This window comes from Lissotriton vulgaris, chromosome 4_1 (assembly GCF_964263255.1).
Source record: "Lissotriton vulgaris chromosome 4_1, aLisVul1.2, whole genome shotgun sequence".
Lineage (NCBI taxonomy): Eukaryota > Metazoa > Chordata > Amphibia > Caudata > Salamandridae > Lissotriton > Lissotriton vulgaris.
In genome coordinates, this window is record NC_141691.1 from 1136610755 (window position 1) to 1136627325 (window position 16571).

Below are 16571 nucleotides of genomic sequence, written 5' to 3' on the forward strand. Positions count from 1 at the left end.
ATTTTATTGAAGATTGCTTACAAAGTGTAGGCCTCTGTGTCCCAGAGGTAACTACAGGACAATAAGATCACAACAAACACAACGCAATCTAATTTTCTTCTACAAGGATATGTCCGTCTCATCCAATTACAAAGTAAAACATGAACCCCCCCCCAGCCCCGTCGCATGGCCCTCCTCCCGATCTCAGGTCGTGCCTTCGAAATCCATCTTAACGTCTCATACGCATCGACAGCCACCCATCACACATCCATTGGCCGGTCCTGGTCCACAGGGGGATCAAGCCAAAGGCCCCTATAGTCTGCCCACCGCTTCCAAATTTTATAATACTTCCGGGGCACGAATATTGGTTCTTCCAGCCCCATATTAAAATCAAGCCCTCTCTTCCATGCCAAGATCGTCGGGGCTCGAGCATCCTTCCAGGCTCTCGCTATATCCCTTTTTGCCAGTGTCAGGCCCAGGAGAAGCAAGTGTCTTTTGTATGTTACCCCCTACCCCATCCATCACATGCAGCAGCCCCAGTCGCGGCGTTCGGGGGAGACCCCACCCCAGGACCTCAGACAGGCAATCCCACACCCCCTTCCAAAGTCGGGCTAACCCCGGGCAACTCCAGACCGTGTGAAAAAACGTCCCCTCCGCACTACCACACCTCAAGCATTCCAGGGAAGCAATAAGGCCGGCCCTCCATAGGCGGTGTCTAGTAAAATATACTATGTGCAGAAATTTGAATTGTATCAACATCAGGCGAATCGAGATGGCCGCCTTCCGTGGCCCTGCCAGCACCTCCCTCCAATCATCCTCATCCAGGGCCCGAGGTCCGACTCCCAATGCGTGGCATTTTTTCTTGATTATTTTTTTTAATTCATGTTAATTGACAGGAATCCAGCAGGATATCAAGTTTTTTTTTACCTATTTTTTTCCATCCAAAGATTATACCGAATTTTAGAGGCCTAACCCGAGAGCGAGCTGCAAATTGGTTACCGTATCCCTGGTGTCTTGAAAACTGTCAAACTAGAGGCTAAGTTGAAACAATGTCACAATTAAAATAACTAACTTTATTCTACTGGTCTCGTTTTGTGAGACGAGGGCAGGACTGTGCTTCTTCGGAAAACAAGGACTTGAAAAGATGTAAGAGATTGATTTGACTACACACTAACTCGTTCTTTCCCAAACGTTTTAGAACAACCACTCAATTTTTAGAACCGCAAACTTTCATTACCTACCTGCCTTTAATGGACATGAGGCAGGGTGATTTTTTTTTCATGTAAACTAAAGCATTGTGTCGTAGTGCATTGTCATTTAGTTAGCACATTTTCCAGTGAAATGGCCACTAGATTTGGAGAGACATATAGTTTTACTGATAAACCATTAAAGCACACAAACTGTGAAGTGTGGAAATAAGGTTTCAGTGAATATTTATCATTTGGGCATCACCAAGTAAAGTTTCTTGATTTGTTTTGATCTTATTAAAAGCTGTTTCCAGCACATGCCAGAATTACAAACAAGCATTTACAATGCAATGGTTTTGCCTTTGTTAAAGTTAGAGCTATTGGCATTGCTCTTGACATTATTTTTATTTATGTTTTTTTAACATAAATAAATGGCATTGTCATTTACAATGCCACTAGCTTTATCTCTCGCAAATGACACACACACCCACACAGAGCCCCCCCACACACACCCACACAGAGCCCCCCACACACACAGCCACACAGAGCCCCCCACACACACACAAAGCCCCCCCCACACACACAAAGCCCCCCACACACAAACAAAGCCCCCCACACACACAGCCACACAAAGCTCCCCACACACACAGCCACACAAAGCCCTCCACACACCCACACAGAGCCTTCCACACACACCCACACAGCACAAGCAGGCTACAGGGGCACACGGAGGCACAAGCAGGCAACAGGGGCACACGGAGGCACAAGCAGGCAACAGGGGCACACGGAGGCACAAGCAGGCAACAGGGGCACACGGAGGCACAAGCAGGCGACAGGGGCACACGGAGGCACAAGCAGGCGACAGGGGCACACGGAGGCACATGCAGGCGACAGGGGCACGAAAACTGAGGCACAAGCAGGCGACAGGGGCACGAAAACTGAGGCACAAGCAGGCGACAGGGGCACGAAAACGGAGGCACAAGCAGGCAACAGGGGCACACGGAGGCACAAGCAGGCAACAGGGGCACACAGAGGCACAAGCAGGCAACAGGGTTACGAAAACAAGCACAAGCAGGCAAAAGGTTCACAAGCAGGAATTGTAATTTAGACGGGGCTGAAGTGGAGAACGGTCAGTAGGGAAGTAGTGCGGTTGTTGCAGTGGTACCAGGCCGAAAGGTGAGAGGGGCTGTCTGCACCCCAGTTTGGACAGTTTCCACTACCTAACAGGGATTGGTGGGAGGGGGGCGTATTTCTTGCTTGCTTTAGGGCTGTTACTTCGGGGACGCAGTGCACGCTCTTGCCTGCTGCCTGCTGCCGCCGGGACACGACAACAGGCAGGGAGAGGACAGACTGGGAGAGGGCAGGGAGGGGACCGGCTGGGAGTGGGCAGGCTGGGAGTGGGCAGGCTGGGAGTGGGCAGGCTGGGAGTGGGCAGGCTGGGAGTGGGCAGGCTGGGAGTGGGCAGGGAGGGGACCGGGCAGGCTGGGAGTGGGCAGGCTGGGAGTGGGCAGGCTGGGAGTGGGCAGGCAGTGTGGCATTATCTCTTTGAGTCTTAGCAAGCCCAGGCCTCCTACCATCTTTTGCAGGTAGCTGTCCGTCACACAAACAGGACCCAAACAAACAGGAAAGTATGCCTAGCACGCCTGCTCCACCTTAGTCTCAGCAGCGGACTTCACCCTTGCTTCACCAAGCCACCGTCTATCAATGCATTTCTGGCATCGGGTTCCACTTAAGGGACATGGTTGCACCTTTCAGGCACTCTGTCTCTCTCCCTGAAATGTTGGTTCTGATGCTGGTCTGAGTGAGTCACAAAGACTCTGGTGGATCAGGCTGGGCATCAGCTTAGGGCCAGCACCTTGGCGAATTGAGACACACCAGGACTCCAGAGATTCACAGCTATCTTACAACCCGACAGCAGCCCCACCCCGGCCCCCCAATACAATTACTTATTTTGATTAGGGGCAATACAATAGCACCAAGTGGCATGACTTTAGTGATACCAGAGAGCATTGCCTAGGACATGCAGCCTTTAATCCACATCTTCAACAGCAGCCTTCCAAAAGGCACAAGGAAAGTGCCCGTCATTTTATAGAGAGGCCCTTGATCCGACCAAGTGAGAGACTCGTACGCACTCTCAATAGCTCATTAAAAAGGGCGGCAAAATACGTCCTCAGGTAAAATGTACGTATGATGCAACCTACAAGCTTATTTTCCCTTTCCCTTTCCCTCGGGAGAAGAAAAACAAGTTGCGCATCCGTCATTTCAAACATCACCTGTCCTTTAAAAGTCAATAAGCAACAATAACCACCGTAAAAAAGAAACACCATCAGCTCCTCTGTGTACCTCTCTAACTTCCCTCCTGCACCCGTCATCTCTTCTGCACCACCCATTCTGTGCCTCTCTCTCGATCCGCCACCCTTCCAAATGAACCTCTTCCCGGTCTGAAGGCAGCCCCCGCCCGGTGCATGCATTCCAAATGTGCCCCAGTGGAGCATTTACCGCCATACTTCTTGTCCTGGGCCGCCGTCCTGGCGTGGGCTCCTTGCGACGGCGGCAATCTGTTGAGCACTTCTCCGGTCTCCCTCTTCAGCATGGGAGACCGGCAACGTCCTCCGCTTCTTCCGGGGCTCCCTCCAGGCAGGTCACGGGAGCCCCGCGTGGGCCGCCATACTACTTCTGGGCCGCCGTCTTCCTTCTTCCCCCGGGCGGCGGGCACTTCCGGCCGGCCGCGCTAGGATTGGCCGGCCGGCTAGTCACTTCCGGGTCACCCTCAAGGCCCGAAGAAACCCCCGGGCGGGGATCGAGCAGGGAGGGAGGGAGGGGGGGGGGGGAGGAAGGGAGGGAGGGGGAAGGTCACTCACCTCCAGACCTGGGCAGCTAGGAACAAATAAGGAGACCCGTCCCGAGCAGCAAGGGAGGTGCCGGCAATGCCGGACCAGATTCGGGGGCGTTCCCGGCTTTTGGCTGACGTCGCGTGACGTCGGCAAAAGCCAAAGAATCTCGGGAACGCCCCCGAATCTGGTCCGGCATTGACGGACAGGCCCATCGTCCAATGGCTATGCTCCATTTATGGAGCTAGCCAATAAATGACGGGGGCCGTTCCAAACCACACTACAGTTCTCATTAGGTTTTCGCCTGCGCGAAAAAGATGCGCAGAGCGCATCTTTTCGCCAGGCAAAACCTAAAAAGGGCTTCATTTCTGCTTTGCTGACTGCTGAATGCTTATAATTCAATACAGGTGTTTACATTTTGTTACGTGTTGCAAAATAAAAAAACATACTTTCCTTTCACATTCCCTGTACTTCAGCAGGATTGTCCCATAATTCACACAAAAAACTCTTCTCACTTTAGTCCGGGAAACCCAAGTAAACCCCATTCCCCATTTTAAAAGAATAACCAGCAATTGGACATTTGACCTCCGAAGCAAATGTGACAAGATAAACACAGAATTTGAAAACCTCTTCATTTACTGCTCTTACTTTCCAGACACACCAAAAATAGGCTTGCGACCCACAGTTTGGAAATGCAGCAACTAATCCATGGAAGAGTGTAGCAAACCAAGTAATGCACAAATGGCATGTCTCCAAACGTTGTCATTCAAAGTATTCAACAGAGACAAATGTGTTGCTGGAAGCAAGCTGCATGCACCAATGCACAACCCACAATTCCTCCCATCCCCTTTACCCGGGTATACAAGATGCGTAGGAATTTCTGATGGCTAACTTGCAGAGTTCTTGAGGATTGGTTTGGTGATACTGCCTCGAATAGAATAAGAAAGGGTCTTTGCCTTGGACAGTAGGCCATGTCATAGGTAACATGACACTGGAGTTGTGAAGTGACGATTTGTGGATAAACACCAGGTTAACCCCTTCACTGCTGGCCCGTTTCCGCCCCTGTGCTGTAAACAAATGAACAGGGGCGGGCCATGACGAACCCCAGCCGTCATCAGCACACGAGCACCGTAGTGCATGACGGCTGGGGTTCGTCATCAGCATGCATGCAAGGGGTTAAGGTTTCATTTAACATTGTTTCAATCTGGCTCATTAAAAGACTGAGGCAGAAAGCTCTCAATAGTGAAACTTCATGAGCAAGTTGCCGTGTGACCCTATTGAGTAACAATGTTGATAACATCAAAGGTGCAGTTGGATTCAGAATGACACTTTCCACGTGGGGCCTTGAAGAATGCTGGTCTTTGCTGTTCTGAGTGAAACCGCTATATTTATGATGTACAAAACAGACTTCAAAGGTCCTAGCTAATAGTGAAAGAATATTGTTAATTTTCCTACCAGTTCTGGAGAATGTTTTTATTTTGCTGTTTTATATTCTTTAACTTGAAATTGATAGGACCTTTCATCCATTTTACTGTCTTTTATTTTAGCTGTGCACATTGAGAAGATCACACTGAAAGGAGTGCATAAGAGAAGAATTGAAAAAAGTGTGGAGTACACCTTCAATGTAAGTAGTTTACATCCCTTTTTTTATTTTGTAAATCTGTTGGTTGAATTTTTCACCTGTTATAGATCAATAACAGTTACATAATCTACTGTTGTATTAGCGTAGTCTTTCTAATATACTTTTTTCCCAATATAGTTTTATTAAATTGTCAAACGCAAGCATACGACAGGTGATCAAATGCAAAATCAAAAAGATTGAGACTGAGTAGTCTGGCTGGGGTGTAGGGCTGGGACAGTGTGAGCAGTCATGGGAGTAGGCCATGGCTACCAGGCACACCTGCATAAGGAACATATAAAGCCCCGAAAGGCATCATCCTTGAAATCTGAAAATGTGGAACCCAGGCAGACCTTAACCCTTTATCTTACAATTGTATGCCTAAATGCACTAATTATGGGACAGTCTGAAAAGGTGGAGTATGAAATGAGTACTCAATGTTACCCTGCCGAAGTAAACACCTTCTTGCTCATACTTCCCCAAGTAAGGTGTCACCTTTGCTGCCTACTCACGTGTTAGACAAGGATAACTGACGATCTCTTTGGCGTTTTGCGCAGTCCATCTGAGCGTCATGTTTAATGTCAAGAGGATGAGTACGACAAGGACTGATGATATGATCAGGGGTACTGCACTTCTCCAGAATAATTCCACCAGCAATATCAGGAAGAAATTATCTTCATTCCACACTAGATTCTGACCTGCAGTTCATGTTCACTGATTACTGAAGGCTTTTCCCTCCGTTGCCTTCCGCTAGACGGACTTCTCCATCTGCAAAGTCTCCGCCTGTGCAGCCATAAACTTCACAAATTCCACGGCTTATGCCTCCATCGGTTGCATTTTGTATTTGTTTTTTACTCACCCTGCTCTCTTGTACTTGGGCAATTCCGCCCTGAAAACCACTCGTGTCAGCTACCCCCAGCGCAGCGGATCTTAGCGCTGCTGCGGGTTCAAAACCTCTTTTGCCGCCATTCCCCATGAGACCATAGGCCACGCCCACTGCCGTGATGTCACGCCCCCTTTCACCTGGCATCTACATAAGTTGCGCTGACTTCTAGTGCGCCGTAGAGGTAACTTGCTCCTGAGGCGGAAGCCGGGAGAAAACGCTCGAATATTTTAAAACTTGCATTTTGTATTTGTTTTTTACTCACCCTGCTCTCTTGTACTTGGGCAATTTACACCCTGAAAACCACTCGTGTCAGCTACCACGGCGCAGCAGATCTTAGCGCTGCTGCGGGTTCAAAACTTCTATCGCCGTCATTCCCCACGAGACCATAGGTCACGCCCACTGCCGTGAGGCCACGCCCCACTCCCCATAACTATGTGCATTCCCCGTGCGCGCAGCGGGCGCGGCGCCAGCGCGCCCGGCCGGGACCAGGGGCCACGCACCCTGCTCCTGCTCTTACTTTTACCTCAGCTCAGTTGCTTTCTTTTAATGCCATTCAGTCCATCGCCCCCTCCCTGCTTCAGTGCACAGTCGCCCTGGGGATCTGTCCCTTCGCCCCCCTCGTCTGGATCTACGCTATTCACTCACTGGTTACACGTCCCTCCCCCTCCCCTATCCAAGAATATTTTGGCTCTCAATTGGAATCGGGTTTATCTCAACTCTCTCTGTGCTTCTCTCGCTTCCTCTCCCCCCGATCTTTTTAACCTTTCCCTTGATCTTAAAGTAGACGCCGTGAATCACTGGCTGTCCTTCTTGTGACCTGGTTGCCCCCTCAGGAAAGTCCAGGCTTGCCGCCCCCATGATGCCCAAAAGTGGTTTACGGACGGGCTGAAAATTCTTAAACTGGACCTTAGGTGCTCTGAACGCCATTGGAGGCACAACTACTGTCCTCTCTTGCGAGCCAAATACAAGTCTCTTCTAGCTAACTACAAGAGGGCTATCCTCTCAGCTAAAACCACTTACTTCTCGGAGAAAATCACCTCATCAGCCAATAAACCCAAAGAGATTTTCTCCATAGTTCACAACTTAGTTGCTTCTGACAGGGCCAACCCGAACCTCATCCCCTCCCAAGCTCTCGGTTTGTCCCTGAATGATTTTTTTTTTTTTAGAGAAGATCGCTAAGATCAAATCTAACATCCCTTCAGCATCTTCGCCACCCCCCTCCCCATCTCTCCCTCCACCCTCTTCTTCCCTTGACCAGTTCCCCCCCCATCTCTCTGGACTCCTTTCTTGCTCTACTCCGGAAAGTGAAGTCAGGCTCCCCGGCCGACTCTGTTCCAGCTCGCATTCTGAGAGAGCTCTTCACTCACTGCCCTGATCACCCCCCTTCTCTTCTTAATGCCTCTATCTCCTCAGGCCTAGTCCCGAAATCCTCTAAATCGGCCATAGTTCTCCCCATTTAAAAAAAGCCCGGCTTAGATGCCTCCCTCTCGTCCATCTTTAGACCCATTTCCCATTTCCATACCTTGGGAAGATCTTAGAGTTATATTACAACCTGTCTCTCCACTTTCATTGAGGACAACCACCTTCTGGCCTCCCACCAAGCGGGATTCCGCCCGCCCTACTCTACTGAGTCAGTGGTCGTGTCCGTTCTAGACGAGCTAAAGAGCAAGGCTGATTCCAACCTACCCCAAGCCTTGGTGCTCCTTGATTTGTCCGCTGCGTTTGACACGGTCGACCACTCCATGCTTCTCGGCCGTGTCCGCGCAGCGGGCGTTCGGGGCACTGCCCTCTCCTGGCTCGCCTCCTTTCTTCAAGAACGGACTCAGGCGGTTCATCTTTCCGGTTTCATTGCCCCCACCCGCTTGGTTCCATGCGGGGTCCCCCAAGGTTCCTCCCTGTCCCCTCTTCTTTTTAATCTTTACATCCACCCCCTCATTCTTTCTCTTCTTGACATGGGGGTTCTCCGTGTATAATTATGCGAACGACCTCCAGTTAGTATTTGATCTTTCCTCTCCTTTGGACTCCCTACCTACATTCCACTCTACCCTAGCTTTCATCTCAGAGTGGATGAACCACAACCAACTTAAACTCAATCTGGACAAGACTGAGTTTGTCCTGACTGGCCCTACCACCTCCCCCTGGTCTGCCGCCTTTTGGCCCTCCACCTTTGGCCCCCCGCCCATACCAGCGGCCTCTGCAAAGACCTTGGGCATTAAAGTCAGTCGGGACCTCTCCATGCATGCCCAGATTAGTTCAGTTGTCTCCTCCTGCTTTCTTTTTCCTCCGGATTATTCGGAAAGTGTCCCGTTTCTTTTCTTCCAACGCTCTTAAACTTATTATTTTGGCAATGATTCTTTCTCGTCTTGATTACGGGAATAGCCGCTACGTGGGCATCCCTGCCTACGAACTACGCAGTCTTCAGGCCTCCTGTCTTATCCTTCACCTTCCCAAGTCCCTCCACATCACTCCTGTTTTGAAATCCCTTCATTGGCTTCCCATCTGCCAGAGATCCCTCTTCAAGATGGGTTGTCTGGCCTTCATGGCTCGTGCCCGTACTGCCCCGGCTTTCATTAATTCCCTCATTGTTCCCTACACTCCCAACCGTGCCCTCCGTTCCTCCAATCAGGCCCTTCTTAATGTTCCGCGCTTCTGCAGATCCAAAACTGGAGGCACCAGATTCTCTGTATTAGCCCCTCTCTTCTGGAACAGTCTTCCACTGTCCATTAGATCCATTCCAGTCTACCTACAATTTCGCAAGGCCCTTAAGACCTTCCTGTTCTCCCAAGCGTACTCCTGCTGATCTCCTCTCGGTAGAATCCCTTACATCTCAGCCCTCTACTTCAGCGCCAGGAAGCCGCTTGGTCACAGTGCGCTCTATTAAGAATTTTTAACTTAAAAAAAAACGTACAAAATCGGTACGGCACATTCTGCAAACGGCACCTCTTAAGGATCCTACATCTTCTGATGACAGAGGGTGAGCTTCATGAAGTTCATACTGAATGTGATGATCTTTTACCAACGCCATCAACTCAAACGCCACCTGATGCAGATTTTTTCCTCTCGAGGATATAGGGGGGCTTCCATATAATCTTGATAGAGCAGCTAGAAGGTTCAAACTTCCCATGCCTACAAAACAGACTTTTCTTTATGATTTTGAGGAGCCCTTTTCAAAGAAAATTAGGGCTATACCTTTTGTCTATCACATCTGGGGTGAGGGCATAAAGGAGATGAAAAATCCAGCCACAATTGCTGCGGTGTTGCAACTCCTGGATAAAAAGTACAAGAGCCCCGAAGATGCTCCTGCAGGTCTCGTAAGGTGCCCCAAACCAGATTTCCTAAATACACGAGTGACCCAGCACCGGTTTAAAAACCTTTCACCACTAATTTCAGCGCCTCCAGACAAAGAGGGTAGGCACATTATTAACATTGGGAAAACATTTTTCTTCAATATCCGCTCTTGCAGTTAGGGTGACAAACTCTTTGGCTGTTCTCGGGCGATACGATTGCCGGATGCGGTCGTACATCACTCCATACGCAGACAAACTTCCCAAGAACGTAAAATCTGAAGCCAAGAAAGCCTTGCAGGAGAGGGAGTGCACATCATCTGAAATTGATTGCGCCATGGACATTGCCACTACTAGTTTCCGACTACTAGCAGGAGCGGCAATGTTAAGAGGAGTGCGCTGACTCAAGGTCATCTTTCAGTTTAGAGGTTCAAAATAATATCTTAGACCTTCCTTACAATGGCGAAGACCTTATCAGTAAACATGTCAGTGTGCCTTCCAGGACATCAAAAGAGACTCTGACATGGCCAAATCATGGGGTGACCCTGCAATACAGAAAAATTCCCCTTTGTGGAACTCTGAGGAAGAGGAGAACCCTACTGTAGAGGAGGCTGCCAGCAGTATTGCGAAACCATATATTCATCATCCTCTAAGCAGTTTCGTCCCCAATATCAACAAAGGCCACCACAAGCGTCCTATAATAGAAACCTTCCAAGGGGAAAAATTGTGATGACACTGAAAGGCCGCCGGCCGCCATCAATTACCAGTTACAAGCACCGGCTACTCCCCTGCTTTCTCTATCCCATCTCAGAGGGAGAATAACCAATCCCCTTTAACACTGGCAAGAAATAACTGACCTTCAATTCGGCCATACATTTGAATTCATCCCAAAAAACTCCTACAACCTCACCCCAGGCATCCATGCAAAACATTGCTACTCAATTTGGAGGGCAAAAACATGTTAACAAAAGAAGTAATAGTTGTGTAGCTCAGAAATGAAGAGATTTCTATTCCTGGTTCTTATTGGTCTTTAAGAAGTCAAGAGTGGTGACCGATCTGAGAAACCTGAAAACCTATCTCAGGAAACAGTAATTATGTATGGCAACACTGCAGCTCCTGAACCAAGGAGACTGTCGACCCTCAATTTCCAAGAAGCATATTCTCATGTCCATTACCAGTTCAAGGTGCTCCCCAATCGGCCTAAAATCTGTGCCTCGCGTTTTCAAAAAGTGCTGGCACCTGTAGCAGCCATTCTGAGACTACACAAACATCAAGTGCTACCATTTCTCAATGACTGGTTGGTCAGGGCACCTTCCAGTCAGGCTGCACAGACGTCAAAAGCTGCCTACACAAACCTATTCAATGAGCTGGTCCTCACACTGCATCCACAAAAGCCAGTTCTTCACCCATCACAACTGATAACATTTAAAGGAGGCCACACTATGCACACTGCTCAGCAAAGAACACCCCATCCAAGTGTCTCTGGGCATGTTCAGTGCACTAATCTGGTGGACTCTGCAGGCACATCTGTCAGTCTGTCTGCATTTCCTAACTATGGCTCTTCCTTTAGTCATTACCACTGACCTGTCCGTAGAGGAGTGGGTAACTGATCTCCTGAAACTACAGATCAGCTGCAAAGTGCAACCTCCTCTACATCTCCACATCAATCTACTTGAACTCCAGGCAGTGCATCTAGCCTTGCAGGCTTCGCTTCTCCGATTAAGGCATTCTGTCGTGCTAATCTACATGGACAATGACCACAATGCACTACATAAACACAAGTTGGCACAAGATCTCACCTGCTCTTCCAAGAAGCACAAGCTATGCGAGTGTTGTCCATCCATCACAGGGTGCATCTACGAGCAGAACCGGTCCCCGGCAAACAAAATACCATAGCGGACACTCCGCAGACTGAGTACCTCTTGCCATGCGTGGGAAATCAAGGGATCCTACACCACCTTTCTCAAGTGTGGCAAACCGAATCTGGACTTTTTTGCAACTCTGAAGAACCGGAAATGCCAGTTTCACTCAAGCTGGCATCCTCACCCGGGGTCGTGGTGGAATGCATTTTCGATTGCATGATCTGGAATCTTTACCTACACCTTTGCTCCGATTCATCTCCTCCCGAGAGTCCTCATGAAGCTCAGTCTAACCATGCAGGATCATTCTCATAGCTCCAATGTGGCCACACCAGCTTTGGTTCACTGATTTACTCCTCCTCTCAGAAAAGTGTCACATCCGGCTGAAGTAGTTACCTTCTTTCCTATCAGCAAGCCAGGGCCAAGTACTGCACCGAAATCCCCAGTCACTTTACTTGTCAGCCTGGCTCTTTAATTCAACGAATTTGTACATCTAAATATTCCACCAGACTGCAGGAACATCGTAGCCAGCGCTCGCGCAGACAGTACAAATAAAACCTGCTGCTTCAAGTGGAAAAGATTGTGCATATGGTGCCCAAGGAGTTTCCTCTTTGCCAGAAGAAATCCTTCCATATGGTCTGCATCTGGCATAATATGGATGGCTAATACATCCATTAAGATCCATGTAGCAGCAATTTCTCGCTTCAGGCGATTCACCACATCACCTTCATTATGGTCTACCAGACTACTTGAACAATTCCTCAAAGGATTGTTCAGGGTCTTCCAAGTGAGGTCTCCTCCTCCCCTTTGGCAACCCAACCATGTACTGTTGCAGCTTCTGAAAGACATTTTTTTAGCCCATCCACAGAGCAGATTTTAAATTCCTATCCTGGAAGATAGCTCTCCTCTTGGCATTAATCTCTGTCAGAAGAGTTGGCGAGATACAGACTCTCCCCATTCAGGAATCGTTCCTCCAATTTAGGGATGATAGGGTAATTCTTTGCACGTACTCTAAGTATATTCCTAAAGTTCCATCCGACTTTCACCTCAATTAACACGTACTTCTGAGCCCCTTTTTTCCAGACCCTAAGACGCTAGCTAAAAGAGCATTCATCGCTTTAGACCTCCAAAGATGCTTAAAGTTCTACTTGGAGAAGACTAAGCTTTCTCAAATCCTATCAACTATTCCTAACTTACAGGGCTCCCAGAAAGACTATCTTCCCTCAAAGCAGAGCATTGGTAGATGGATATCCAGCGCCAATTAATTCTGTCACCAGAAACCAGGCAGATCATTCCGCACATCGCTGTTTGCTCATTCTACAAGAACTATGCCTAGTTCAGTGGTGAAATTTGCTGGTGTGTCACTTTAAGAAATTTGCTGGGCAGCGACCTGGAAGAGTAGCCACATTGTAACACAGAGCTAATGCTTGTAATCGGCAGTTCACAGCGATGCAGCAGTGTGCCAAGAGGTGTTGACATCCTTTCCAATGAAGGCACGCCATCTCCTTTCCAGCCAGCGGCTTATGTGTTAAGCATCTTTTGCTTGGAAGTTGTGTTTCTAGAATGGTATTTATCTATATTTTTATGTATAGATATATACACGTATGTTTCTTTTCATGTATGTGTTAGATTTTGTGGGAAAATGTGCTTCTCAGCTGTGTAATCGGATTAGAGCATGTGAAAGATTCCAATAAAGTTACAGGTAAGGAACTTATTTCCTTCCTAGGAATAGAGCTTCTGCTCCAAAGTAGTAACCCAGATGATGTTTTAGCAACTGAAGAACTAAAATTATCATCAAATCACTTTGAAAAGCACATCTGCTCCTAAGTAGAAAGCTCTAGCTTGATGACCGTGCAGAGCTTTTTTGTATTCTTCATTGTGAACCGCCAGGCATGACTACTATACCCAGACGCTACAGTGCTCACTGCCACTGGAACCAAGTGGCATCTAACTGAAAAGACCCAGATAGGTCTTGGGTCACTTTTAGAGAGGGCCTTGCTCAGCAGTTCGGGCTGGACTATTTCTGCAGCACCAAGGCTGATTTGCATATTGCTGGGGTCTAATCTGAGGTGGCATGAAAAACAAAATGATGGACTTGGATGCGGCCCAGAATAAATCTGAGATTATGTATTTTATGATGATCTGGTCTGTTTCCACATTGTCTTTTTTTTTAAAGTGATCTAGACATAACACCTTTTTGTTAACTTACTATTTCTGTTTTTAGGTGACCTGGTCAGATTGTTCTGTCACATCTGTAAGAAAATCGCATCAAGATCTACAGAAATTTCTGCTAATGGTATGTTCAATTTTGAGGTGAAGTCTATGGTGCCACACTACTGTCCCCCAAATAGTGATGAGTGTTCAGATTGGTTGTGATTTTTCTGCTTTTCTGCTTTCCTTGACTGTCTTTTATTAAAGGTATTTGCTTTAATGTTGGAAACCTGTTTTTTACATAAATTATAGATACTTTTTGTCTAAGGAGTACCTGCATTTTTTTTAGACCTGCGATTCATAGACTGTCCAAATACTTCCTACACTGTTTTTAAATAAGCATGGGTTACTCCCAACTGGTCTACTGCAAACTGCTCTAAATGAGGACGTTTAACTCCATTGGAACAGGCGTCCCGTTTCTTGCTTTTCTTTTTGCGCCTATGCTTCGCTCTGATTTACTAATCAATTGAATCTTTTTTTGTCAGATGTGTGGAATGTCTTCATATAAAATTCAGCTTCTCCCTTTTATGAGCTGAGTTTGAAGACAGCCTTTTTAGGTTGAGCCTAGCGCATCGCGCATGCTCTGCAAGGAATAGTGTAGCTGGTATATGTAGTGCAAGGACCTCCTATCTTTTCTATAGGCTTTTAGTTCCCGTCTTAAAGGCTTTTATCTGGTGGATATTAAACATCCAACTTCTGCATCCCTTAGTGAATTCCTGGAAATTCTCATTTTTTTTTTTTAACAGCTCCTATTTGTAATTTTATAGTGCAGAGTGATGAAAAAAAATGACATCATCCGTTCACACTTGGCGTAGGGCATCGCTACGGGCACCGCTACGGGCACTTATCACATAGCAAACTAGGATCTTATTAGAAAACATTCAGTTACACACCACCATGGCTTTTGAGCACTGTTTCAAGTACACTATAGAGTTGAGATGTCATAAAGGAGGCGGTTAATTCAGTGCCATGCCACCTGCAAACTAGCATATCAGTTAACAGCTTAGAGGACATCGACTTCCTAGCCATCTGTCACGTCCTCAGGTCAGGCTTAGCCTGACATTATATACTGAGGTACACCATTCTTTTTAGGTCTCACCTGAGTCAGCGCATGCGCTGCTCTGGCCGAGACATTTAGTTAGTGGACTTTTAAAAGTCCGACCACAGCTTTTGCAGGCCTCAAGTGGGCTGTCGTGGGCGAGCACGCGCGAAGCCACCATCTGGCTTTCCTCTCGCTTGCTCACCCAAGCGCCTCACTCCACCCCTCCCCCCACCACAGAGCGCGTCTCGCGGCCGAACGTCTTGTTTTCCCTTTCTGTCTGCAACTCTTTTCTGCTCCTGCCACTTAAACAGATTCCATCTCAACTCCAGGTCTAAACCGGGCAGTCTCCTCCCATCGCTGGCATTTTCACATTTTTCTCGCATCTTGCTGTGCAGGCCCCCCCTTTTACTGCGAGGATGGTCTGCTTTCCCACTCCTCCTGCAAGATCACTCCCAGCCGTGTTTGCTTTTCTGGGTACTGGCCATTAATACGCGCTTGCATACACCACACTATTGTGGGACATCCAGTGGAACACACCATGAAACGATCCAAATGAACATGCACCGAACAAGTGACTGAAATCCCGTTGGGTTGCTGTTGCGGTTTCAGACCACCCCTTGAGCGGCTGTTGATCGTTCATTTCCACTGATTATGCCCGGGTGGAGGGAGAGAGTAGGGGGTGTGGTAGGTGCCTGTCTGAGGGTTGGCTCTGATGAGCCTCTGTATCCTGCAATAACATTGCGGCGCCTTGTTTGCCCAATTCCTCGAGCACTACAGACACATCACCTTAATTTAGCAGAGCCACAAAGTCCTTTATTTGCCAACGGGGCAGTTTGACGCGAGGTCGAGAGTTGAAGGGTGCTAGTTCCTCGAATAGCTGGCAGGTTATTTGATTTTCAGCAGCTACTTGTGTGATGAACAGGTAGTTCACCCCGTCATCTTCGCAAGTAAACTGCGAACACATAACTGTGTGAAGACGAGGCTCCTTAGCCCCAAAAGTGACATTCTATCTCCTAAACAACTTCTTCACTGCTTCGTGTTGCAACCTAAATACATACTGTTTCTCACACGTCAAAGAGACAAAACGTAAACGAGCCGGTTTCATTCTGCGAGAAAGGTGAAATTTGTTTGTGATGCAATACACCCCCAGTATGTATATGTGTGTGTGTGTGTGTGTGTGTGTGTGTGTGTGGAGGCAGAGAAGGAAGTAAAAGATAATAAATCAGTTGTTAACCTCTCGAGTGTGGATTTAACCAAGGCAGAAGAACCATTGCTCTCCCTTGGTTTGAATTATTGTCCAGCACAAGCCTTCAACTACGCTACAGCCTGGAATGATATCTATTGTTTTATTAGGAAATTGAAACTAAAGAAATTCTTTGCCCTTCAACAACTTAAGTCCAACAAAGACATTACCAACTCAAGCAATGCAGATTTATCCACAGACAATGCAAATATTATGGCAGCTGATGTTCCCATGATGTTAGCACTGAATGATCTTGCTAATACTACAGATTTTCAACTCACAGATGGTGAAAGTGACCTTAATACTCAGACCAGACTAAGCAAAATCAATATATTGCAAAACGCGCAGGTATTACTCCCTTCAAAAACAAGTCCAAATTTATTCCATTAATGGCCAAAGATGCAGTGGACACTTTTCATGACAGTATTGTC

At 47.6% G+C, this 16571-nt stretch overlaps 1 protein-coding gene across 2 annotated transcripts in view; it reads left to right on the forward strand.

Moving 5' to 3' along the window:
* ZCCHC2 (zinc finger CCHC-type containing 2) overlaps nucleotides 1-16571 on the forward strand; it is a 400742-nt gene that overhangs the window by 54342 nt on the left and 329829 nt on the right. For both annotated transcript variants that reach the window (XM_086965385.1, XM_086965386.1), the window contains exons 3-4: nucleotides 5545-5621; nucleotides 13869-13940. In XM_086965385.1, the coding sequence (XP_086821511.1) occupies nucleotides 5545-5621; nucleotides 13869-13940 (149 nt within the window). The remainder of the gene's footprint in view (nucleotides 1-5544; nucleotides 5622-13868; nucleotides 13941-16571) is intronic.